At 48.0% G+C, this 24,422-nt stretch overlaps 1 protein-coding gene across 1 annotated transcript in view; it reads left to right on the top strand.

Moving 5' to 3' along the window:
* Nucleotides 1-24,422, top strand: part of XKR6 (XK related 6) — a 247,600-nt gene that overhangs the window by 213,256 nt on the left and 9,922 nt on the right. Inside the window, exon 2 of the mRNA XM_054179729.1 lies at nt 1,311-1,507. Within this exon, the coding sequence (XP_054035704.1) occupies nt 1,311-1,507 (197 nt within the window). The remainder of the gene's footprint in view (nt 1-1,310; nt 1,508-24,422) is intronic.

Genomic DNA, 24,422 nt, shown 5'->3' on the forward strand with positions numbered 1-24,422 from the left:
GTTTCCCACTCTTGCAATACCAAAGTGTTCCTCAGATCTTGCAGGAGATAGTGTTAGAACTGTGTCCCCCAAACAACTGGCCCACAGTCCCATCCTCCTCAGGTTCTGCTGTAGTGATAGGATGAAGGGCAATGGCTTCAAACTAGAGAGGAGTAGATTAAGATTGCACGTTAGGAACAAGTTCTTTACTGTGAGGGGAGTGGAACTCTGGAACAGGTTGCCCAGGGAGGTAGCTGAGGCTCCATGCCTGGAGATATCCAAGGTCAGGATTTAGGCTTGAGGTGAGGAGAAAGTTCTTCACAAAGAGAGTCATTAGCCATTGGAATGTGCTGCCCAGAGAGGTGGTGGAGTCACCATCCCTGGAGGTGTTCAAGAGGGGACTGGATGTGGCACTTGGTGCCATGGTTTAGTCATGAGGTCTGTGGTGACAGGTTGGACTTCATGATCTATGAGGTCTCTTCCAACCTTGGTGATTCTGTGATTGCTCAGAAGCAACCTGATTCAGTTGAGGATGCCCCTGCTTACTGCCAAGGGGGTTGGACTAGATGAGCTTTGGAAGTCCCTTCCAACCCAGAGCATTCTATGATTCTGTGTTTCTATGATTCTATGATTCTGTGACTATGATTCCATGATTCTATGATTCTGAGTCCATGTTTTTATGATTCCATGATTCTATGATTCCATGAGACTGATTCTATGATTCCATGATTCTATGATTCCATGAGACTATGATTCTATGATTCCATGATTCTATGATTCCATGACTCCATGATTCTATAGTTCTATGATTCTATGAGTCCATGATTCTATGAATCCATGATTCTATGATTCCATGAGACTGATTCCATGATTCTATGATTCCATGACTCCATGATTCTATAGTTCTATGATTCTATGAGTCCATGATTCTATGAATCCATGATTCTATGATTCCATGAGACTGTGATTCCATAATTCCATGATTCCATGATTCTATAATTCCATGTTTCTGTGATTCCACGAGACTATGATTCCACAATGCCATGATTCCATGATTCTATGATTCCATGTTTCTATGATTCCATGTTTCTATGATTCTATGATTCTGTAATTCCATGTTTCTATGATTCCATGTTTCTATGATTCTATGATTCTATAATTCCATGATTCTATGATTCCATGTTTCTATGATTCTATGATTCTGTAATTCCATGATTCCATGATTCCATGTTTCCGTGTTTCCATGATTCTGTTTCCACGATTCGATGATTCCGTGATTCGGTGGCGGATGCCAAAGCCTCACCCTCGTCTTGCCTGCCTGTTTGCTGCAGATATATCCGAACGATGTACCTGGGGATCCAGAGCCAGCGGCGGAAGGAACACCAGCGGCGTTTCTACTGGGCTATGATGTACGAATATGCAGACGTGAACATGTTGCGCCTCCTGGAGACTTTCCTCGAGAGCGCCCCTCAACTGGTGCTACAGCTCTGCATAATGATCCAAAAGAACCGTGCAGAAACTTTACCATGTAAGTGGCCCTCTCACCTCCCCTCTCCCCAGCCTCCTGCCTTCCCTTCCCTCTACTCAACCTGGCCTGTAAGCGGCTGCCACTTGGGACAAATCTCATTCCAGCTCCGCACTGTGTTCTCTGGGTAAAACTTCTGCTTGTTCTGCTGAGAAAATAAAACAGTGTCGATGCAAAGATGAGATTCAGCTCTTCCACACTGGGTTTTCTCTAAAGAAATGATGATGCTCTCAAGAGGAGGCAAGGGTCCCCGTTGGTTTACCACTTACCACTGTGCCATCACAACCGTTCCCTGCCTCAGGTTCCCTCCTTACACAAGTAGGGTGATAAAAGTGGCCAGATTTCAGCTGGTGTGGAGAAGACAAGTGGTTCAATGCCTGTGCAATGCTCTGATGGTGTGAAGTGTAGTTTGTGAAGGGAATTTTTTAAATACCTAAACACTTGTGGAACTTTTCCTGGAGAGTGCCCAGAAATTCAGGTGTAATCATTGGTACCATGGTTCTCAGCAAGTCAAAGGAATGGAATGGAATGGAATGGAATGGAATGGAATGGAATGGAATGGAATGGAATGGAATGGAATGGAATGGAATGGAATAGAATAGAATAGAATAGAATAGAATAGAATAGAATAGAATAGGAGTAGACTAGACTAGAATAGAATTAACCAGGTTGGAAAGGACCTTTGAGATCATCAAGTCCAACCTATCACCCAACACCATCCAATCAACTAAACCATGGCACCAAGCACCCCATCCAGTCTCTTCCTAAACACCTCCAGTGATGGTGACACCACCACCTCCCTGGGCAGCCCACTCCAATGGCCAATCACTCTTTCTGTGAAATAAGAGTGGCAAAGGCAGTGGAGGGGATTGTGTGGGGACAGAGATGTTGTAGTACAGGTATCATTGCACAAAAATGATAAGCAGATGTGTAGAAGTAACCATAGAGAGGAGTTTGCTAATTCTGATGTCCCTTGTTACAGTGATGTCCCAAGTATGGGACATCCCCCCTAGTTGAGAGGCAAATGGGCAACCTGCTCTAGTTGGGGATGTCCCTGTGGACTGCAGGTTGGACTAGATGACCTTTGGAGGTCCCTTCTGGCCTGGACCTTTCTATGATTCTATGAAATGCATCTGTCCCAGCCCTGGGGTGAGCAGCTCTACCAGGCAATGATTCATGGGGTCATCAGCTTGAGGGGAAATTGTCCTTTTCAAGGAGTGACAGTGCTACCATCTGATGAGCTGCTGGGTTATTCAGCCCCTGCGCAATTCTCATGCAGCAGGGGCAACACTCAGCTTCCCAAGGACAGCCTGATTGTGGCCATTTGTGACAGACCTGAGGACTTTCTGGGAACTGAGTCTGGAACTGGGCAGTTCTTGAATTTTCCTGGTTGGATCAAGGTCACCACTATCCACAGCATCAGGAAGTCAGACTGCTCTCCTCTTCCTCCATGTTTCAAGCATGTCCATCACAGTTGTTTACAGAGCCCTCCTTTCTCCTATTTATGCAGTGTTTTTCCTGAAACCTCTCATCATGAGCTCTCCAGGTCTCCAAAGTGCTGACGTGGTGAGCATGCCTTTCTACAGCTCCTGCTAGAACCACTCTCACTTGCCAGAACCCTTTTCCCTGCTGTTTCCAACATTCTTAACCCTACTGCAAATGTCTAAACCGTAACCTGAGAGCCTTGCCCAGGGCGTGCTGCAGCTCGTTGGCCCGGCTGCCGAAAGCCCCGGGTGAAGTTTGCTGGCCACTGTTGTGCTGCAAGCCAGACGACGCGGCCGAATAATCCCTCTAGGCTTTCAAATCTGTGCCTCGTTCAGTTTGCCACTTCCAGGCATGGCTGCCTAATCCACTGAACAAGCTGCATCATTTTCCACCCCCCTCCCTTCGCCAGCTATGCAGTTCCTCCGTTCCTCCAGCACACCGAGCAGGCTGTGCTCTCTTCCAAGGCAGCGCACGTCCCCGCCTGCCTCCCCGAGCCCTGGAGGGCTCTTTGCCTGCCACGCTCCAGCAGCCGAACTCTCCGGGTCCCCAGTGCACCTTCTCCCTGCCTCCCCCCTTGCCCGTGCCAGAGATGCGGTCGAGCATCTCGGGGCTGCGTGCTCAGCGGCGGCTGATGGATACGAGCAGCAGAGCTTGCTCAGTGCTCCCGACTCAGACGCAAGATTTCCTAGAGCTCCTCCATGCCCCCGTTCAGTGCTTCTGCCTTCGCCCCCTACCACCCCACCCCCCACACACACACTCCCCCTCCGCCTTGGCCACTACGTAATTATGTAAAAGGAAATTAAATGCTGAGAGGAGCTGTTACGAAAGGGAGTGTGAGAGATTTCCTTTAGAGCAGGCAGAGACTGGAGGGAGATGGATAATGTCAGGGAAGCAATACATTTAAAAACCAAATCAAGTCAATGCTAGCTCGTGGTGTCTGTGTGAATGTGGCTTGTCACATGAAGAGGGCAGTTCTGCCTCTAAACAGGAACATTAGCAGCTGTATCGCTGAGGGATGCACACTGGCAAGACAGCCCACAGCAGGGCTTATAAACCCAGGTACAGCCTGTGCTGTTGTGTCCAGACTCCAGCTCTCTCCATATGGCTCTCACAGTCCCTTATGGACTCATTTAGTGCTAGAACAAGGTCAATTTACCATTTTGTATAGCATAAAACCCCCTTTCCTACAAAGCCCAGTCCTCCCTGCTTGTAAGATTGCAATGCCAAGACCCAGTGCAGGAAGCCAGCCCAGGCTTCAGTCTTTTCCAAATGAGTCAGCTAAAGTCTCCTTCTCCTCTTTAAGGAGTTGTAGAAAGGGAGTCTCAAGCTGTACCAGGGGAGGTTTAAGCTGGATGTTAGGAAGAAGTTCTTCATAGAAAGAGAGATTGGCCATTGGAATGTGCTGCCCAGGGAGGTGGTGGAGTCACCATCACTGGAGGTGCTTAGGAAGAGACTGGATGGGGTGCTTGGTGCCATGGTTTAGTTGATTAGATTGTGTTGGGTGATAGGTTGGACTTGATGATCTCAAAGGTCTTTTCCAACCTGGTTAATTCTATTCTATTCTATTCTAAATGAAGTAAGGAAGAAGTTCTTAACTGTGGGGGTGGTGAAACACTGGAACAGTTTTCCCAGAGAGGTAGTGAGATGCCTCATCCCTAGAAGTGTTCCAGACCAGGTTGAATGGGGCTTTGAACAACTTGATCTAGTGGAAGGCATGCCTCAGGGGTTAGGGCTTAACTAAAACTAGGACAGTGTCCCTGACTATGCCAGGGAGAGTTGGAACTAGCTGATCATTAAGGTCCCTTACAACCCAAACCATTCTGTGAGTCTCTGATTTTACCCTGAGAGGTATCTTTTGGAAGGGTTGGCTAGAGTCTGTGTTCATTGCTCCATCAGTGCTCAAAGACAACATGAGTTTCACTAATGGGCCTGTGCTCACCCAAGACATCTCCTGCATGGTCTGACACTACCAGTATGTGGCAGTTTTAGGCTATGCCTTTGAAGAATGTTTCACAGATCTTGAACAGAAAGCAGTAAAAGGTCAAATCTCAGCCTCAGTAAAGCTTGGGACAACAACCTTGGGATTTCATCAAGTTCAGGATACATTCCTTCATAATATCCCAAGCTCAAGGCAGACGAGATCCCAGCTTAGCTGCCATTGCCCCATGACTTGGGAAGAGTAGAAAATAGTGCAGAGACAAAAGAGGTAAGAACTTGGTGTACTCTGTCAGGTGAGCACATCTGACCTGGAAGGAGCACACTGAGAGCCTGAGCTGGAGTACTTTGTGCTGTGGCTGCTGGGACAAATGGGTTGATGTCAGCTCCTGAATATTTATATGGAAGGAGCTGGTGTTGGTATGCAGGCCCTTTGTGAGCAATTAATCTGCTCCATCCACAGCTCTATGGCTCCAAAAACAAAGTCAATGGAAAAGGAGGGAGGAAGGGTGCCTCCAAAACCAGGAATCCATGTGTTCCCAAAGTGACTGAAGGAGGTGAGATGAGATGCTCACATTCCGCCAATACCTTTCTGAAGGGAGTCTAAACAGAAACTAGATGATTCATTTAGGAGGGTTAGGCAAAAGGAGGTGATGGTACTTTGGAAAGGATGTAGCCCTGTCCTTCACTCACCTTAACTGTCCTGGAGATTTAGGAGAAGATGGGATGAAAGAGTGTCAATCTGTCTCAGATTCCTGGAAGGCACTGGCCAGAAGACCTCCCCTGTTTTAAGCAGAACAGTGTATTTGCAGGGGGAAATGAGAATCATAGAATCCTTTGGCTTGGAAGAGAACTTTAAGATCAAGCCTAACCATTAACCCAGCACTGCCAGTTCCACCACTAAACCATGTCCCTCAGGACCACATTTATACGTCTTCTGAAGTCCTCCAGAGATGGTGACTCCATCACTGCCCTGGACAGCCTTTTCCAGGGCTTGACAGCCCTTTTGGAATAGAACCTTTTCCTCATGTCCAACCTAAACCTCTTCTGATGCAACTTGAGGCTGTTTCCTCTTGTTCTTTTGCTTGTTCCTTGGGAGAAGAGACTGTAGCTACAGCTGCAACCTCCTTTCCGGGAGTTGTACAGAGTGAGAAGGTCTCCCCTGAGCCTCCTTTTCTCCAGGCTAAACACCCCCAGTTCCCTCAGCTGCTCCTCACAAGGCTTGTGGTCTAGACCCTTCACCAGCTTTGTTGCCTTTCTTTGGGCACACTTCAGCACCTCTATGTCCTTGGAGTGAAGAGCCCAAAACTGAACCCAGTATTCGAGGTGCAGCCTCACCAGTGCTGAGTACAGAGGGACAATAGTCCTAGCAGCCCTGGTCCTGCTGGCTGCATGATATCAACAACATAAAAATGCCCAGCAGCCCAAATCTTCATTTCCTAATCACTCCTAGAAGATTATCTAGCTCACTCTGAGCAGAATAAACCATCATTAACACTCTTCACCCTGCAGAGGTGCCTGTTCCTCTGCACTGAATGGAAAGGAGCAGATCTAACCAGCTTAAAGGAGACACCCAACTTCTAGGCAGATAGTGAGGGGAGAGGGATTCGACTTTCTCCAGCATAAATCTCCTCTTAAAAAGGTTTCCTTTCACTTAACTTTTTTTTTCATGTGGCTACTTTAAGACTTAATGAGATTTAGCAGAACCTCTAACGGCCTTCCCACGCATCTCACGAGCCCTTTACGCATCGCTTTTGCTGGGAATTTGCCTGCATGAGGCTGCAGTTTCCCCCCCCCCCCCAAAAAAAAAGGGCTGTCTGTCCACCCAAGCTGTGCCTGTCTCCTCTATAACCCTGCTGGGGATCTGAAAGAGATTTGCAGCGTAAGCCCTTCATTATGCAAAGTCTTGTTGAAATCTCAGGGATTTTGTGAGGTGTCTGCACTCCCTCCAGCCTGCAATAAGTAGTCTGAAGCTGCTCATATATTTAAGGAAAAAGCAGCATTAGCTTCAGTTTTTCTGGGGGGGTTGCTGCTTTTTTTTTCTAACAGAGCAGTTCCTTTTTTTAGGCACTGAAAGGGATTTGAGGTATCTGGGCTGCAGATGTGTGTTGGCCACAGTTATCTTGATAGCACTCGCGAGTGATGTAGCCAAATCTTGTCCCTCCTGTCAAGGTCCTATCTGTTTCATCATGTCCTCACTTTTTCTGTGCCATGTCTGGGGGGCAGAGTTACAGACTGGTAGAGGTTGGAGGGGACCTTTGGGGATGGCCTAGTTCAGCCTCTCTGCTAAAGGAGGCTCTCTCAGAACAGGTTGCCCCAGGATTGTGTCCAGGTGGATTTTGCATTACTTCAGGCTCAACAGCTTTACTTGGCAGCCTGTTCCAGTGCTCTGGCACCCTCATAGGAAAGACGTTTTTCCTCCTGTTCAGATGGAACTTCCTGTGTTTCAGTTTGTGCCTGCTACCACTTATCCTGTCTCTGGGCACCACTGAAAAGTGTCTGACTTCATCTCCTTGAAACCTGCCCTTTAGATATTGATAAGCATTGGTAAGGTCCCCTCTCAGTCTTCTCCAGGCTAGACAGCCTCAGGTCTCTCATCCTCACCAGAGAGATGCTCCAGTCCCTTCATCATCTTCAAAGGCCTCCAGTGGACTCCCTCTTGAGCTGGGGAGCCCAGAGCTGGATCCAGTACTCCCAAGGGGTCCTTAACTAGGGCAGAATAGAGGGAGAGAAGAAACTCCCTCAACCTGCTGGTCACATTCTTCTTAATGCACCCCTTAAGACATTTGTGATCAGGGCTTGCCTTTTTTCCCCAGGGCACTCTAAGATGTTTTCCTGTGTCACATAGTTTAGAAAACTTGACTGGTCTTTGCAGGATATTGGAAGATGAGAAGCAGAGAGGGGCTAGCTGTTATCCCCATTGCCCAGGGAAGGCATGTCCTGTCAAGATGAGTGGGTTTGGGATGAGTCAATCTCAAGTTTAACTCTTCTGCACCTGAGTGAGAGGTTTCCTGTGTGGGTGATAATAAGTTAAGTCTAATTTCTCAAGTTAGTTTTCCCCTGATGACAGGCTGATAGTTAACCAAGAGTATGCTATGAATAATGGATAGACTGAGAGCTACACACTATCTGAAATGTTTTCCTGGGGTAGGAAATATCCCAATGCAGCACATCTTGTGCAGGAATGATGTGGGAGCTAAAAAGAAGGCCATATCTAAAGGCCCACAAATGAGTGGATTGCTTCTTACTCAGTCCTCTTCCCATTCAGGCCTCAAAGATCAAAGTAATCTTCTTAGCTTGGCCAACCAAGTTAGAAAGGAAAAGTTCAGCCTTTGGTTGCCCAAGGATATGATTTTCAAAGGTGATCAACAGTGGCCTGAAAGTAACTGAAGAAACTAAAATTCCCATGGCTCCACTGGAAGTGGAGATTTGAAAGCTCATCCTACAAATAGCACTGCTACCCTCAGAGGAACACTGGAAGTTAGTGCAAGGTTCTTCATGCTGGCCTGGGCCAAGCGGGTACCTTCACTGGAGAGCCCAGCAGACCTGGAACCAACAATGGACATCCATGGCCACAACAACCCCATGCAGTGCTATGGGATGGGGTTGGAGTGGCTGGAGAGCAGCCAGGCAGTGAGGGACCTGGGGGTACTGGTTGAGAGTAGGCTGAACATGAGCCAGCAGTGTGCCCAGGTGGCTAAGAAGGCCAATGGCATCCTGGTCTGTATCAGGAACAGTGTGGCCAACAGGAGCAGGGAAGTCATTCTGCCCCTGTACTCAGCACTGGTTAGGTCACACCTTGAGTCTTGTGTCCAGTTCTGGACCACTCAGTTTAGGAAAGATGTTGAGTTGCTGGAAGGTGTCCAGAGAAGGGCAACAAAGCTAGGGAGGGGTTTGGAGCACAGCCCTGTGAGGAGAGGCTGAGGGAGCTGGGGTTGCTTAGCCTGGAGAAGGCTCAGGGGAGACCTGATTGCTGTCTACGACTACCTGAAGGGAAGTTGTAGCCAGGTGGAGGTTGGTCTCCTCACCCAGGTAACCAGTGACAGAACAAGAGCACACAGTCTCAAGCTGTGTCAGAGGAAGTTTAGGCTTGAGGTGAGGAGAAAGTTCTTCACAGAGAGAGTGATTGGCCATTGGAGTGTGCTGCCCAGGGAGGTGGTGGAGTCACCATCACTGGAGGTGTTCAAAAATGGATTGGATGTGGCACTTGGAGCCATGGTTTAGTTGTCATGAGGTGTTAGGTATTAGGTAACAGGTTGGACTTGATGACCTCTGAGGTCTTTTCCAACCTGGTTGATTCTGTGATTCTATTATTCTGTTCTATGATCCTCACCCCTGCTGCCCTGTTAGCATGAGCCTGATGTGGTGTTGGCTCGATCCAGATAAATCTGAGACAAGAAATCCCCAAGGACTAGGAGTGAGCACAAACCAGAGACCATTCTCAGCAGGCAGCTGGACATGGCCACCTTTGGATGGCAAGAGATGGGGGATGAATGGGGCCAGGATGTGCCTTCTGGCTGCAGGGCTGGAGGACGTTCCTTGCAAATACTTGGGTCTTGGTAGAGGTGCAGCAAGAGAGGACTGTGGGTGGGGGGATGTCATGGTGCGCAGGGGAAAGTGCTTGTTATGGGGTGTTGCCTCTTTTCCACAAGTGTCTTTCCACTTGGCTGTAAGTAGATGCACACGTTCCAGCAGCGCTCAAACACGAATCCAAAATCCAAGTCTCTGTGACCTCACTCCACAAAACTGTCCCCATTTGTGTGGCATCAGAATCAGAGTTATTCTCTAGAAACAGTTGTGGTACCCCTTTTTTTACACCAGCATCAGGTTCCACAGGGCTCAGTACAAAAAAGACCAACATGTCATCTGTGGACTCTGTTCAGGATAGATGAGACACTGATCAAGCAAAATACTTTCCCTCCAGAAGTAGAAATCTTCTTCACTTCTCTGGCTGGTGTATTATTCTTTTTTCTGAGATCAGGCAAAATAGCTGCAGGTTACACCTAAAAAGAAGTCTTCACCTCCTGGAGTCCTTGGAAAGAGGGGATGAGGTCATACTCTGGCCTTTAGAAGAGGGTAGAATTAACCAGTTTGGAAAAGAGACCTTTGAGATCATCAAGTCCAACCTATCACCCAACACCATCTAATCAACTAAACCATGGCACCAAGCACCCCATCCAGTCTCTTCTTAAACACCAGTTTGGACTTGATGATCTTTGAGGTCTCTTCCAACCTTGGTGATACTGTGATGCCTCCAGTGATGGTGACTCCACCACCTCCCTGGGCAGCACATTCCAATGGCCAATCCCTCTTTCTGTGAAGAACTTCTTCCTAACACCCAGCCTGAACCTCCCCTGGTGCAGCTTGAGACTGTGTCCTCTTGTTCTGGTGCTGGTTGCCTGGGACGAAAGACCAACCCCCACCTGGCTGCAACCTCCCTTCAGGTAGTTGCAGAGAGTAAGAAGGTCTCCCCTGAGCCTCCTCTTCTCCAGACTAAGCAGCCCCAGCTCCCTCAGCCTCTCCTCATAGTGCTTGTGCTCCAAACCCCTCCCCAGCTTTGTTGGCCTTCTCTGGACTGCAGAGGGACCTGGACCTGGCTGCTGAAGCCAATGGGATGAGATTCAACAAGGCCAAGTGCAGGGTCCTGCACTTTGGCCACAACAACTCCATGCAGTGCTACAGACTGGGGAATAAGTGGCTGGGGAGCAGCCTGGCTGAGAGGGACCTGGGAGTGCTGGGTGGCAGCAGCTGAACATGAGGCAAGAGTGTGCCCAGCTGGCATGGAAGGCCAATGGCATCTTGGCCTGGATCAGGAATGGTGTGGCCAGCAGGACTAGGGATGGAATTGTGCCCCTGCAGTCGTCACTGGTGAGGCCTCACCTCAAGCACTGTGTGTAGTTCTGGACCCCTTGCTTCAGGAAGGATCTTGAGGTGCTGGAGCATGTCCAGAGGAGAGCAACCAGACTGGGGAAGGGATGGAGGGAAAGTCTGATGAGGAAAGGCTGAGGGAGCTGGGGGTGTTCAGCCTGGGAAAGAGGAGACTTAGAGAGGACCTTATCACTCTCTACAACTACCTAAAAGGAAGTTGTAGTCAGGTGGGGGTCATGCTCTTCTCCCAGGCAATTTGTGACAGGAAAGAGGGCATGGCCTTAAGCTGCACCAGGGGAAGCTTAGGCTGGGTATTAGGAAGCACTTCCTCACAGAAAGGCTGATGAGGCACTAGGATGGACTGCCCAGGGAGGTGGTGGAGGCACTCTCACTGCAGGTCTTTAAGAAAAGATTGGATGTGGCACTTGGTGGCATGGTTTAGCTGATGTGGTGGTGTTAGGTCATAGGCTGGACTTATCTCAGAGGTCTTTTCCAGCCTCAATAATTCTGTGATTCTGTGGTGGGGGAAAAAGATGCCCATGGGGTTGAAGGCAGATTCTCTCCTTCTGTCTCTCATGCCATTCCTCAGGGAGTAAAAGAAATGCGTGACATCCATCACTCAGACATGGTTCCCTGTGACAGAAGAGGCATGAGCGGAAAGCAGCTGCTCATTGCCATGTGGGCAAGGGACCCTGCCAGCTGTGTGCTTGCTGAAGGGGCTTGGCAGGGAGAAACCAGGGTAGTCAGTGTTGAAAGTTTGTCGTCTTCAGCCACGGTTTCCCTTTAAACGTTCTTCAGCGGACCGAGGAGGCACCTCACAAGATGCCCACATGGCTCCAAAGGCATAAGCAGCTCGCCTGGGAGGCCACTCATATGACTCCAGTGCTTTGCCAGACTGAGGCATATGGCCCTGTTCCTGCCTTCCCCTCCTTCTCCCCAAAGCCGGATGACAGATAGCAATTTGGTGCCCTGCTTGAAATGAGTCGCTGGTCCCAGGCCAATTCCCAGCAGCATCAAAAAGCCATCTCCACAGTTGGCAGTGGGCACTGAGGATGTCTTGCTCTGGCATGCTGAGAACAGGCCAGGCCTGAGGCGTGCTGGCATGGAGTGTCATGGGAAAAGCATGTCCTGTCATCAGCCCTATTGTCCCAGCACGGTGGGGAAGGACCGGCCAGCAGCCTTTGAAGCCAGGCACAGCTATTTTTTTCCCAATGGGCTTTGGAGCAAATCCAAAGAGAGATGTCATCCTTTAGCCCATCCCCACCTGCAGCTTCTCTTCTCCACCACCTTGACATAGCACTGTTATTTTGGAGTGCTGATGGAAAAAAAACCCAACCCCAACCCTTCTGTTGTGTACCACGTGCCACCATCACGCAGCTGACATGCCACAGCCAATAAAGATGAGTCACCATTCACGGGACAGCCTTGGCAGGGAGCCAGTGCTGCCAATTTTAGGCTTTGCAAGACTGTAGTAATCGTTGGAAGGGGCTTACATCATCAGAGCACTACACAAGCATGAGCCCATGCTGTTCCTAGCAGCTGCAGGCTGGCTGGGGAACCGAGGCTCAGATAAAGAGGTTTGAGTAGCCTAAGGTCATGGGGGGGGGGGCAGGCAGGAGGGAGGGAAATCTCTGCGCTGCAGGCTCCTGAGGAGCAAGTTCATGCCAAGTGGATTCCAAGAAGGAAGTTAAGGTTGGTTTGGTTTGGGTTTGTTTTTTTAATCCAGGTAATTTGATGCTGCAGACTTTCTTGGAGACAGACCTCTCAGGGCAGGTTTGTGATTAGAGCATTGGAAAAGGTGCCTGGGAAAAGGTTGTCTGCACACTGCTGTGCAATTGACTAGTAAAATGCATGGACGGTCAGCTTTTCATCTTCAGGCTGCTCTAGGGTGCACCTCTGGGGTTCACATCACATCTAGAGAATGTGCTAACTCTGGGTAAACAGAGAGCACAAAGACACTGAAATGCACCCAAAATAAAAAAGGCACAAATGAGGAAGATGCTGAGTGGGTGCTGGGCAGGGACTTCTCTGTGCTTTTGCCCCTAATGTAGATAGAGCAGCACAGGTTGATGTAACTGGCTCAAAATTGCTGAGTATTGAGGGAAAGTACTTTTCTTGTTGCAGAAACTATCAGTTGTTTTATATGAGTAGCTTGGGGGTGACAGTCCTGAGAGGCTAGGAATGCAGCAGATTTTCTGAGTCAGTAGAAATCTCCTGAAATGACTTTTGTCCTAAGTGGCACTTGAGCAACCTCCTGATCTCAGTGTCCTCAGTACGTTCGTGTCTTCACACAGACAGATCACTGATGAGCAACCATGTCCCCCAGGCATGGTCGTTTGCCTATCACAGGAGCCCATATCTGATACGCTCCAAGGTGCACACAGATGCTTGCAGTCGGGGAATGGATGTGTGGTTTGATGCCAGCCTGTCTTTGGGGAAGGTGGTGTTTGTTAATCTGCTGAAGAGGCAGTGTCCACTCCGTCTTGTACACACATGAACTTCTGAGAAGCTGAACAGACCCAGGAGAGACAAGCCAACCTGAGCATGACTTAGCCAGTGGATGCTGGTGTGTCATTGAGTTCTAGCCTGCTACACATCACTTGGACTTCTGCGGAGCATACAAAGCATGGCAAGCAGAGGAAGGAACAGGTTCCTGCTGCTATCCTTGGAAATCAGTGTCCCTGGTGCCTTCAGCTACCCCACTGTGAGACAGCACCAGCTGCATCAGATCCATTTTTGTCACTCCCCCTCACAGAAATGCTCTGCCAGACTCACTCTAATAATGCCAGCCCTGTGTACTCTCCAGAAGTGTTGAAATGCTCTTTTCAGGAAACCAGTCCCCTCACCTGCAGTTATGCTGAGGACAATTCCACCATTTCCCCCCTACATAATAACAAGGATCTCCAAACCATAAGCTTAGCAAACTGTGAGCTGTTGACACATCTCTTCTGAACACACCGAATGAAGACCTCTTAGCTTGGCCAGTGAGTGTGAGCCAAGTTAAGCTTCCTTCCTCTTCCCCATCAGGTTAAAAGCATTTCCAGGGATGGGATGAAGTTATTTGTCTAATGGCCTACAAACTTTCTGTGTCCAGGCCAAACCATTAACCAGAGGTGGTCTTCAGGATCCATGTTTTGTGCTGTCACAGAGTGTTTGATGTCACCTCCTCTCCAAGGAACTGAATGTGGAAGCTGTGTTTATAGCAGAAAGTTCTTTCACTAAGCCTTGGCAGAAGCTGCTCCTCAGTCTGATGAGAAGTCTTTGGGGTTTCATCTGTGCTAATAAACTGAAACACATCAGAACAGGAGCAGATCTTGGTCCTCCACGTGGTTCTGGCACATTTTGGAGCCCACAGCAGCTAGCACCAGCCCAAATGATTCCCAGGCTTGGCTCAGGTGTTAGCACAGGGGAAAGACAATGCCTAGTAAGAAGTCTGGATTGCACCACCCTGTTTTGGAGGCAGCATAGTGACATGGATGTAGGAGTCAAAAGGATTAGGCTTTGCTCACTTGCTGATCTCTGAGCACAGGGGCCCAGGTTCAAAAGCTGCCCCAGACCAATGCTAGGGAATGCCATGGACACTTTCAGCAGTGGACAGCAGAACTCCTAGGACTTTCCTTGCCAGTGCTGATGTGCTCCCCTATTTTTTCAGAGTATTTTAGTCCCACCTGCAAGATTACAATATCTGTTCAACTGGTGCTGTGCACATTTAAATTATTCTCAGGGCTTGCAGCTCTCGTCTGAACTGAAAAAGAGTGCCAGGATAAAGATGCTGTGACAAACAGCAAGCATGCAGTGCCAAGATGCAAGTATATTGTGTGTGTCTGTGGGTAAGACTTGTGTTGCCAACTACCCCTACTCAGACCATAATAATGGGTGGAGAAATATTTGCTTTTAATCAAGCCATGTGGGTTTTTTACCCTTAGCAGAAGGGGATTTTCCCATTTCAATGCATTCTTGTAGTATCAGCAGATGGTTTTCTTCTGAAGGTTCCTAGTGGTAGAATCCAAATGTCATCAGGGCTGAAAAAGAAATAATGAATCTCAATCTAGCACACTGATTCTGATCTTTGCAGAGTCTAAGCTGGGAGTGACTCTGCTGGAGTCTGTGAAGACATCCGAGATACTCAAGAATCTGAGCAGACATTTGCCCTCTAAGAACTGTGTCTAAAGTGTCCTTCACACAGAGCCACTCTGCTGAGTGTTCAATATGATTTTTTCCTCCAAGAGTAGCTTCTCTGAGATTTTGCCACCTTATTTTTTTACCAGTTGAAGTCTTCATATGTTCAGGTTTTTGGTTGTATTTTGGTTTTCTCTCCTGTTGCTCTGGGAAAGACTGTTTTAAATATCAGAGAAAACAAAAAAGTCAGTCATCAATGACCGTGCAGCTTGCACATCCAACCAAGAGGCTACAAGCGAAGCACAGTCATACTTGGGTGCCTTTAAGTCTCTAGAGACTCATGGTAGATCCATGGCAATGGTGTTGCCTAGCTCACACCAAATGCAGTTTAAGTTGACTTTTCTCCCATCTCAGGTGCCTGGTGAGATTTGGATGCCTCTGGGTCATGCTGATGGCTTTGTAGATACAAGGTTTTGCTCAGGTGACTCTGATTTCTGAACTGAGGTCAAAAGCAAGTGAGTACAAGAGAAACCAAGAAAGTACACCAAGCAGTGTGCCCAGGTGGCCAAGAAGGCCAATGGCATCCTGGCATGCATCAAGAATAGTGTGGCCAGCAGGAGCAGGGAGGTCATTGTGCCCTGTACTCACTGATTAGGCCACACCTCGAGTACTGTGTCCAGTTCTGGGCCCCTCAGTTTAAGAAGGACATTGAGACTCGAATGTGTCCAGAGAAAGGCAATGAGGCTGGGGAGAGGCCTGGAGCACAAATCATATGATGAGAGGCTGAGGGAGCTGGGGTTGTTTAGCCTGGAGAAGAGGAGGCTCAGGGGAGACCTTATTGCTGTCTACAGCTACCTGAAGGGAGGTTGTAGCCAGGTGGGAGCTGGTCTCTTCTCCCAGGCAACCAGCACCAGAACAAGAGGACACAGTCTCAAGCTGTGCCAGGGGAAGTTTAGGCTGGAGGTGAGGAGAAAGTTCTTCCCAGAGAGAGTTGTTAGCCATCGGAATGTGCTGCCCAGGGAGGTGGTGGAGTCACCATCCCTGGAGGTGTTCAAGAGGGGATTGGACGTGGCACTTGGTGCCATGGTTTAGTCATGAGGTCTGTGGTGACAGGTTGGACTTGATGATCTTTGAGGTCTTTTCCAACATTATTGATTCTGTTCTATTCTATTCTATTCTATTCTATTCTATTCTATTCTATAACTTTGGGAGCATAGCTGAGACCAGATTCTTAGAAGGGTGAACCTATGCTGCCAAAAGAGCATTTTGCTGGCACCAAACACATCTGTATTCCACCTTACCTAAGCTGTAGCTGCCATGCCTTGGCACAGAAACCATCTGCCAAAACCTGGACAATCTGGTAAGATGATGTGATGAGTAAGGCTCCATCTCCAGAAGCTGAACATTGTTTCTGAAGTGATGAAGAGGATTATCTGACTGTATTTGTGATAGGCAGAGGACTGTGCACAGATTACATCTCTACCTGTAATGCAAACAATGCTGGAGCCCAAGCACTGGCACTCAAGTGATTCAGTTATTGTGATCCCTGGTACAGTCTTGTCCAGCTACCCCTTGTGGTGGTTTGAAAGGAAAGGCTCTGCTTTCCCTCCCCCACTGAGAAAGAGACCACGGCTAAACCCAGTCGGAGAAATGAGATTATATTTTACAAGGAAACAGATTAGATGCAACACAACAAACACAGGTATTTTACAATATATACAGGAATATACAGCAAATGAACTCAACCAGAAACCAGACCCCCCACAGAGGGGGCTTCCCCCTGTGCCCCCTTCAACCCCCTACCTCCCTTCTCCCCCAAAAGAGGTAGAAGAAGAGACGAGGACAGTTAACAGGGCAGGAAAGGAAGAAAGGCCTTGCACAGGAGTTAGTATCTTATCTTAGTTGGCCAGAATCCCAGAAGCAGATCCAGCCGAGAGGGACAGCGAAGGAAGGAAGACTGAGAGAAAGTTCCCAGCTCCCCCGGGTCCAATCTCTCCTCCCCCAATCCTACCAATGAAATTCGTTTAGAAAACCAAAATATTTTACAAACATTTAGCCAGTGTGCCCCTTCCTTAAAGGCACAGCGTCAAACGACCACAGTCCACCCCTTCTAAACAATTTCATTGGTCGTTCACACTGTCCATCCAATCAGAAACAATATTTGCAGTTCGTGAGCAAAGTTCATAGTCCGTTCCGGCTATACTCAGATGTAGACGATTCAGAAGTCCAAAAAGTCAGGAAATAAGAAAATGGAAACCAGCTTGTCTCTCCGCAGACGAAGTGAAGAAAAGGCAAACAGGAACACAGGGACTCTCAGTTGACTCAGGGCTCTCAGGGTTCTCAGGGTTCGTGCACAGTAGATTCCTCAGGGATTCTTCCTTTGGGCGCGTTGTAGCTGTACAACAGTCTGAAATTAAACTCTTTCAGCTAAAGTTAAATTTCTTTGTGGAATACACTGAATTTGACCATTCTCCTGCATTACCCAATAAGTGTGACCCGGACCTTCTGCTGAAACCACCCCTCGGACAGGTTTAGCCTCTCCTGAGGGCGAAAATACCCAAACAGTTTTACCTAACAGATTCTTTTCCCTAACAACAGGAACTCTATCACCTTCTACTCTCCGTAGCAAATCTGAATGTGCCGGTCCAGCTCGGTTCACTGAACCTCTACTATTCACCAGCCAGGTTGCTTGTGCTAAATGTTTCTCCCAGTTTTTCAAAGATCCACCTCCCATGGCTTTGAGAGTGGTCTTCAACAAACCGTTGTAGCGTTCAATCTTCCCTGCAGCTGGTGCATAGTAAGGAATATGGAAAATCCACTCAATACCGTGCTCTTTTGCCCAGCTCTTTACAAGGTTGTTCTTGAAGTGAGTTCCGTTGTCTGACTCAATCCTCTCTGGAGTTCCGTGTCTCCACAGGATCTGTCTCTCCAGACCGAGAATGGTGTTGCGTGCAGTTGCATGTGGGACTGCGTAAGTTTCCAGCCATCCAGTGTTTGCCTCTACCATAGTAAGCACGTACTGCTTACCAGAACGAGAACGTGGTAGAGTGATGTAGTCAATCTGCCAAGCTTCACCATACCTGTACTTGGACCATCTGTCACCATACCACAAGGGCTTAATTCGCTTTGCCTGCTTGATAGCAGCACAAATGTCACAGTCATGAATGACTTGTGTGATAGCATCCATGGAAATGTCTATGGATCTGTCACGAGCCCATTGGTATGTTGCATCTCTGCCTTGATGTCCTGATGAATCGTGAGCCCACCGAGCTAAGAATATCTCACCTCGGTGTTTCCAGTCGAGATCAAGTTCAGAGTCCTTGTCTACTTGAGAAACTCTTGCAGCTAAATCTGCCTGATGGTTGTGCTGCTGTTCCTCAGTAGCTTTGCTCTTAGGAATGTGAGCATCAATGTGTCTCACTTTCACTGGAATTCTCTCGATTCGATCAGCAATGTCTTGCCACAGGTCGGCTGCCCAGATGGGTTTTCCTTTCCTCTGCCAACCATTCTTTTTCCAGTTCTTTAGCCAACCCCATAGAGCATTGGCTACCATCCATGAGTCGGTGTAGAGATAAAGCTTTGGCCATCTCTCACGTTCAGCTACGTCGAGAGCTAGCTGGACAGCTTTTACCTCTGCAAACTGACTGGATTCTCCTTCTCCATCCTTTGCCTCTGCAACTCGGCGTGTTGGACTCCACACTGCAGACTTCCACCTTCGCTTGTTCCCGACGAGACGACAGGAACCGTCTGTGAACAAAGCATACTTCTTTTCATCATCAGAAAGGTCATTGTAAGGAGGAGCTTCCTCAGCACGAGTTACTCTCTCCTCTGGAGGTTTAGTACAGTTGGTATCTTCAGGCCAACTTGAGATCACCTCCACCAGACCAGGTCTTTCAAGATTTCCCATTCGAGCTCTCTGTGTTATCAGAGCCATCCACTTGGACCAGGTGGAATCTGTAGCATGATGTGGTGTGGAACCCTTGCCTTTGAACATCCAATTCAAAACTGGCAATCTGGGAGCTAAGAGAAGTTGTGATTCAGTTCCAATCACTTCAGAAGCTGCTTTCACTCCTTCATAGGCAGCTAGAATCTCTTTCTCTGTTGGAGTGTAATTAGCCTCTGAACCTCTGTAACCTCGACTCCAGAAACCAAGAGGTCGTCCACGTGTCTCACCTGGAGCTTTTTGCCACAAGCACCAGGTTGGACCATTGTCACCTGCAGCCGTGTACAAAATGTTCTTAATGTCTGGACCATCTCGGACAGGTCCCAGACCCACTGCTTGTACCACTTCTTGCTTTATCTGGTCAAAGGCTGCTTGTTGTTCAGGTCCCCAGTGGAAACTGTTCCTCTTCCGAGTCACATCATACAGAGGTTTCACAATCTGACTGTATCCAGGAATGTGTAGTCTCCAAAATCCCACTATCCCCAAGAAACGTAGAGTTTCTTGCTTGTTGGTGGGATTGGCCATGGTAGAGACTCTGTTTACCACATCCACTGGAATGTGTCGGCGTCCATCCTGCCACTGCACTCCCAGAAACTGGATCTCTGTGGTAGGACCTTTCACTTTGTCTCTCTTGATGGCAAAACCTGCATTCAGAAGAATGTCCATGATTTTGTTGCCTTTCTCAAAGACTTCCTCAGCAGTTTTACCCCAGACGATGATATCATCGATGAACTGGATATGTTCTGGAGCACCACCTTCCTCCAGAGCATCGTGGATCACTGCATGACAGATGCTGGAGCTGTGGATCCAGCCCATCGGCAGTCGGTTGAAAGTGTACTGGATTCCTCTCCAGGTGAAAGCAAACTGAGGCCTGCATTCCTCTGCTATGGGAATAGAGAAGAAGGCATTAGCAATGTCTATGGTAGCATACCATTTGGCCTCTTTGGATTCCAGCTCATACTGGAGTTCCATCATGTCTGGTACTGCTGCACTCATAGGCGGAGTTACTTCATTCAGGGCTCGGTAGTCCACTGTCAGACGCCAGTCTCCATTCGGCTTTCGCACAGGCCACACTGGACTGTTGAAAGGTGAATGAGTTTTGCTGATGACTTTCTGACTCTCCAACTGACGAATCAGATTCTGAATGGGCAACAAAGAGTCACGGTTGGTTCTGTATTGTCTGTGATGCACAGTCTGAGAAGCAACCGGCAACTTAATGTCCTGAATCTTGTGTTGTCCCACAACTGCAGATTCATCAGAGAGTTCAGGTCTAGCAGACAGCTTCAGTTTTTGTCCATCAATTTCTACAGAAGCTACTCCAAAAGCCCATTTGTAACCTTTAGGGTCTTTGAAACGCCCTTCTCTCAGAAAATCAATTCCCAAAATACAAGGTGCATCAGGTCCGGTCACAACTGTATGCTTCTTCCACTGCTTACCAGTTAGACTTATATTAACCTCTACCTTACTTAACTCTTGAGATCCACCAGTGACTCCCAGAATAGTTATGGACTCCGATCCCTGATAATTTGATGGCAATATGGTGCACTGAGCTCCTGTGTCAACCAAGGCCCTGTACTTCCGAAAGTGTGAAGTGCCAGGCCACTGGATGTACACATCCCAATAGATTCTGTTATCTCCATTATCCCTCTCCTCCCCCTGGCGGGAGGCAGGGCACCCCTAATTGTGGGGAACATTCCCACAGGTGCAACGAGCACACTGTGCAGTGTTAGAACTGGAGTCACTGTTGGAGCTGTCATTGTTGTCCTGGGGAACTGTGGAAGTAACAGCTACCCTTCTGGTATTGCTACCCTGGGTTCTGCCACTTTGCAGTTCCCTCAGTCTCCTGAAAAGATTAGAAGTTGGTTGGCCATCCCACCTGTTCATGTTCTCACCAAACTGATCACGTAGAGTTATCCAAATGGTCCTACGTGATTGCCTTGGTGGTCTGTTTTGGTTTGGCCTGTTTTGGAATGACCCTCTTTGAGGACGTCTATTCCTCACAGCTGAAACCTGCACCCACCTGGAGGAAGAATTGGAATTATCTCTTTGTGCCAATTGGCATATGGAATCTTTGATTTCATCCTTCAGCTCTCTCATGCAATCCTTTATCTCACTAGACAGAGCTTTAATGGCTGAAACCAAAGAAACACGTGTCATACTATCATCCAATTGTCTTAGTTGATCAGTGAATTGGCCAACCGTAGGAGGAGCTCCACCATAATTTCTTGCCACAATTCTACTTGCCAGAATGTTTGCATAATTGGAAGGAGCAAGTTTGATGAGCTTTTTAGCAAGACCAGCTGCCACAGGAATGTCATCAGGATTCAGAGTATCATGGTCACCATAGAGTATCTCTCTAATGGCAAACTCTCTCAGACGCTTAATTCCCTCATCTATGGTAGTCCAGGGCTTAGGATTCCATGGAAGATCATCTCGGGAAGGGTACCTCAGGGAAACCGCCATTAAAAGGCGTATCCACAGATTAACCTTACCGAGAATCCTGGCTAGATGTCTATCTATTCCATTATCCTTTGAGAGAGTTCCTAGCTGAGCTGCTGACTTGTCTCCAACTATTAGAGCTGGAGCACCTGTATCATAACACCTAGCAAGCCAAGATAGGATGGGTTCCTTATCTGCTCTGAGGTAATCTTTGCGGACATTGCGAATCTCCTCCCTCGGTGACGAGCATTCGGTGATGTCATCTTGCTCTCCATCTATCACATCTTCCTGAACCTTTTGTCCCCATAATCCTGCTGTCACTCTCCTAAGGACCTCTTTAAGCTGAAAAGCGCCACTGCCAGCTGCTGTCTTAGCTGCATCTCCATCCTGTGATGATCTCAATAACTCAGCTATATCTCTAAGACAAATCTTCTCCTCATCTTCAGCAGGCCCTTTCCTAGCAGAGGTTCCCTCACCAGGATCATCCTGTTTAGCAGAGGTTCCCTCACCAGGATCAGTCTCCTGCTCTTCTCCTCCATTAGCTCCACTAGCTCCTGGATCAGCTTTGGCCTTTCCACCTCTGGTCTTTAAGACTGCTACTTGTTTAACTGGAGCTGTGTTTGAATTTACAGCCATCCTGATAGAAGCTGACAGGTCCTGATCTAAATCAGCCGCCGTGGGGGCCCCTTCCGGTCCTGTCATGGCGGACGGAAATGACCTTTCCTCATTACCGGTCGCCATCTTGGGAATGGGAGCCGCCCCTGGCTGCTTGCCAAAGTCATAGAGTGGAGCATTTAAGGCTGCTTTTCCAATAGGTTTTGCTATTTTTCTAACTGACGCAGCCCCTTCCTCGTCACTTGAGGACTCTGGGGCAGATTTAGAGGAACGCCTGCGCTTCCTAGATTTTTGTTTAATCACAAAACATGGTCGAGAAACCTTTTTCTCTATATATAGAGCCCACAGCAGACACACAATAATTATCAGCAACAGCAGGATTACACCCGTCAAATAAATCACCTTAAGATCCCAGCCAGCACTTAAAGTTACTCTTTGACCTCCTGAAGTGTTAAACTCCCTTATCTCGATCGGCAAAGTGGAAGACGTTCTATTGCCGTAATTAGTGAGCCGAAAAAAAACCAAACAGTGTTTATACAACAGCTGGATCCTATGCATAAACCACAAATAGATTTTACGCATTAAATATTTACCTATCTGGTCTAACATCAACCCGATGCAGTACCGGTAGACCAACATGCCACAGACCGAGAAGAATAAACGTTCTAAAACCCAGAGCACCTTCATTTTGTTTCTCCGGCTGAGACAAGCAATAAATCAACTTAATTCCTTAATTGCCCGGCCCCACGTTGGTGAGCCAATAAAAAGAGTGTGTGGTGGTTTGAAAGGAAAGGCTCTGCTTTCCCTCCCCCACTGAGAAAGAGACCACGGCTAAACCCAGTCGGAGAAATGAGATTATATTTTACAAGGAAACAGATTAGATGCAACACAACAAACACAGGTATTTTACAATATATACAGGAATATACAGCAAATGAACTCAACCAGAAACCAGACCCCCCACAGAGGGGGCTTCCCCCTGTGCCCCCTTCAACCCCCTACCTCCCTTCTCCCCCAAAAGAGGTAGAAGAAGAGACGAGGACAGTTAACAGGGCAGGAAAGGAAGAAAGGCCTTGCACAGGAGTTAGTATCTTATCTTAGTTGGCCAGAATCCCAGAAGCAGATCCAGCCGAAAGGGACAGCGAAGTAAGGAAGACTGAGAGAAAGTTCCCAGCTCCCCCGGGTCCAATCTCTCCTCCCCCAATCCTACCAATGAAATTCGTTTAGAAAACCAAAATATTTTACAAACATTTAGCCAGTGTGCCCCTTCCTTAAAGGCACAGCGTCAAACGACCACACCCCTTTTCCAAAGCTTTCCCAGCACAGGAAAAGGAGTTCACACTGGCCAGGACCATTCCCAAGTGGCAGATGGGGTACAACTACTCTGTTTTGGAGCCTGAGAGAGTTTAATAGTATGAACATGGGTTCCAGGTCATTGAACAGCCCTGTTTCTCATTAAGTAGTTTAGATGCCACCACAATAATCCAGGTTCCCATATGCCCTCCTCTTCTCTGATGGTTCTTTATGAGCCAGTATCTGGTGGCAAGAGAGTACACAAGATCACAGATTCTGGTTAGCTGAGTGGGGAGAGGCTTGTCTGAAGATCAACTAAATGCTGTTAGAGCTGTGGAGTGGATGTCAGCAGCCTGTGAGGGTGGTATACACTCATTCCTGTTGAGATCAGGCTTCTTGTCATTGATGTAGCAGTTGGATATTGTATTTCCACTACCAGTTTCTTGAGAATGGTGATAACTCTGTCTGGGAAATGAAACTTGAATATGTCCTCTGACTGACTGTGGCACCCTTCTCCTATCAGGAGGGTGGTGAGGGGTTGTTTTGCCTGCTCATCCTTCAGTGGTATAAAATCCTTGTGTTGTCACTTGAATCTGTCCATGTTGCATTGGGTCTGTCAGCTTCTGCTCTGAAGAAGCCAGTGTTAGCTATTCTGCTCATCTTGGATCCAGAAACAGGTTTCCTCAACTTTGTTTTCTGTTCTCCTCACCTTGCTGGATCTAAGGGCTCTCTTCTGAGCTCTTGTGGGGATTTGGTGGATGCCAAAACACTGCTGCCTGAGATACTTCTCATCTTACCCACTTCTTCTTTGGTCATTTCAATTTTCTTATCCACACTCTAGGTGAAGTCAATGGAGAGACAGAGAGACATTTCCAGAGGGCAACTCATCCCATGTCTCAGACAGTTCTCCTTGGGTGGGATAAATACTGGGGCTCATGACACAAGGAAGATGGTCATTAAGAGCACTTTAAAACAGAGAAGGGAAGCTTTTCTGGTCCTTATGTGGTGAGTGGTAGCCAACACTTTCGACAGGAGATTTGACACTTAGTTGAGAGTACTGAAGGACAATCCAAACCAGAGAGCAGATTATCCCTTTTCTGCTTGGCTTTGGGTGCTTCTCCCACAGAATGATCACTGTCTGCCTTGCATCCAGAAGAAGATGCAAGATTGGATGGTCCCAGAGACTGAGCCAGTTTGGCAGCTCCAAAGTTTACAGAGGAG

The sequence above is a fragment of the Dryobates pubescens genome, chromosome 3, assembly GCF_014839835.1.
Source record: "Dryobates pubescens isolate bDryPub1 chromosome 3, bDryPub1.pri, whole genome shotgun sequence".
NCBI lineage: Eukaryota > Metazoa > Chordata > Aves > Piciformes > Picidae > Dryobates > Dryobates pubescens.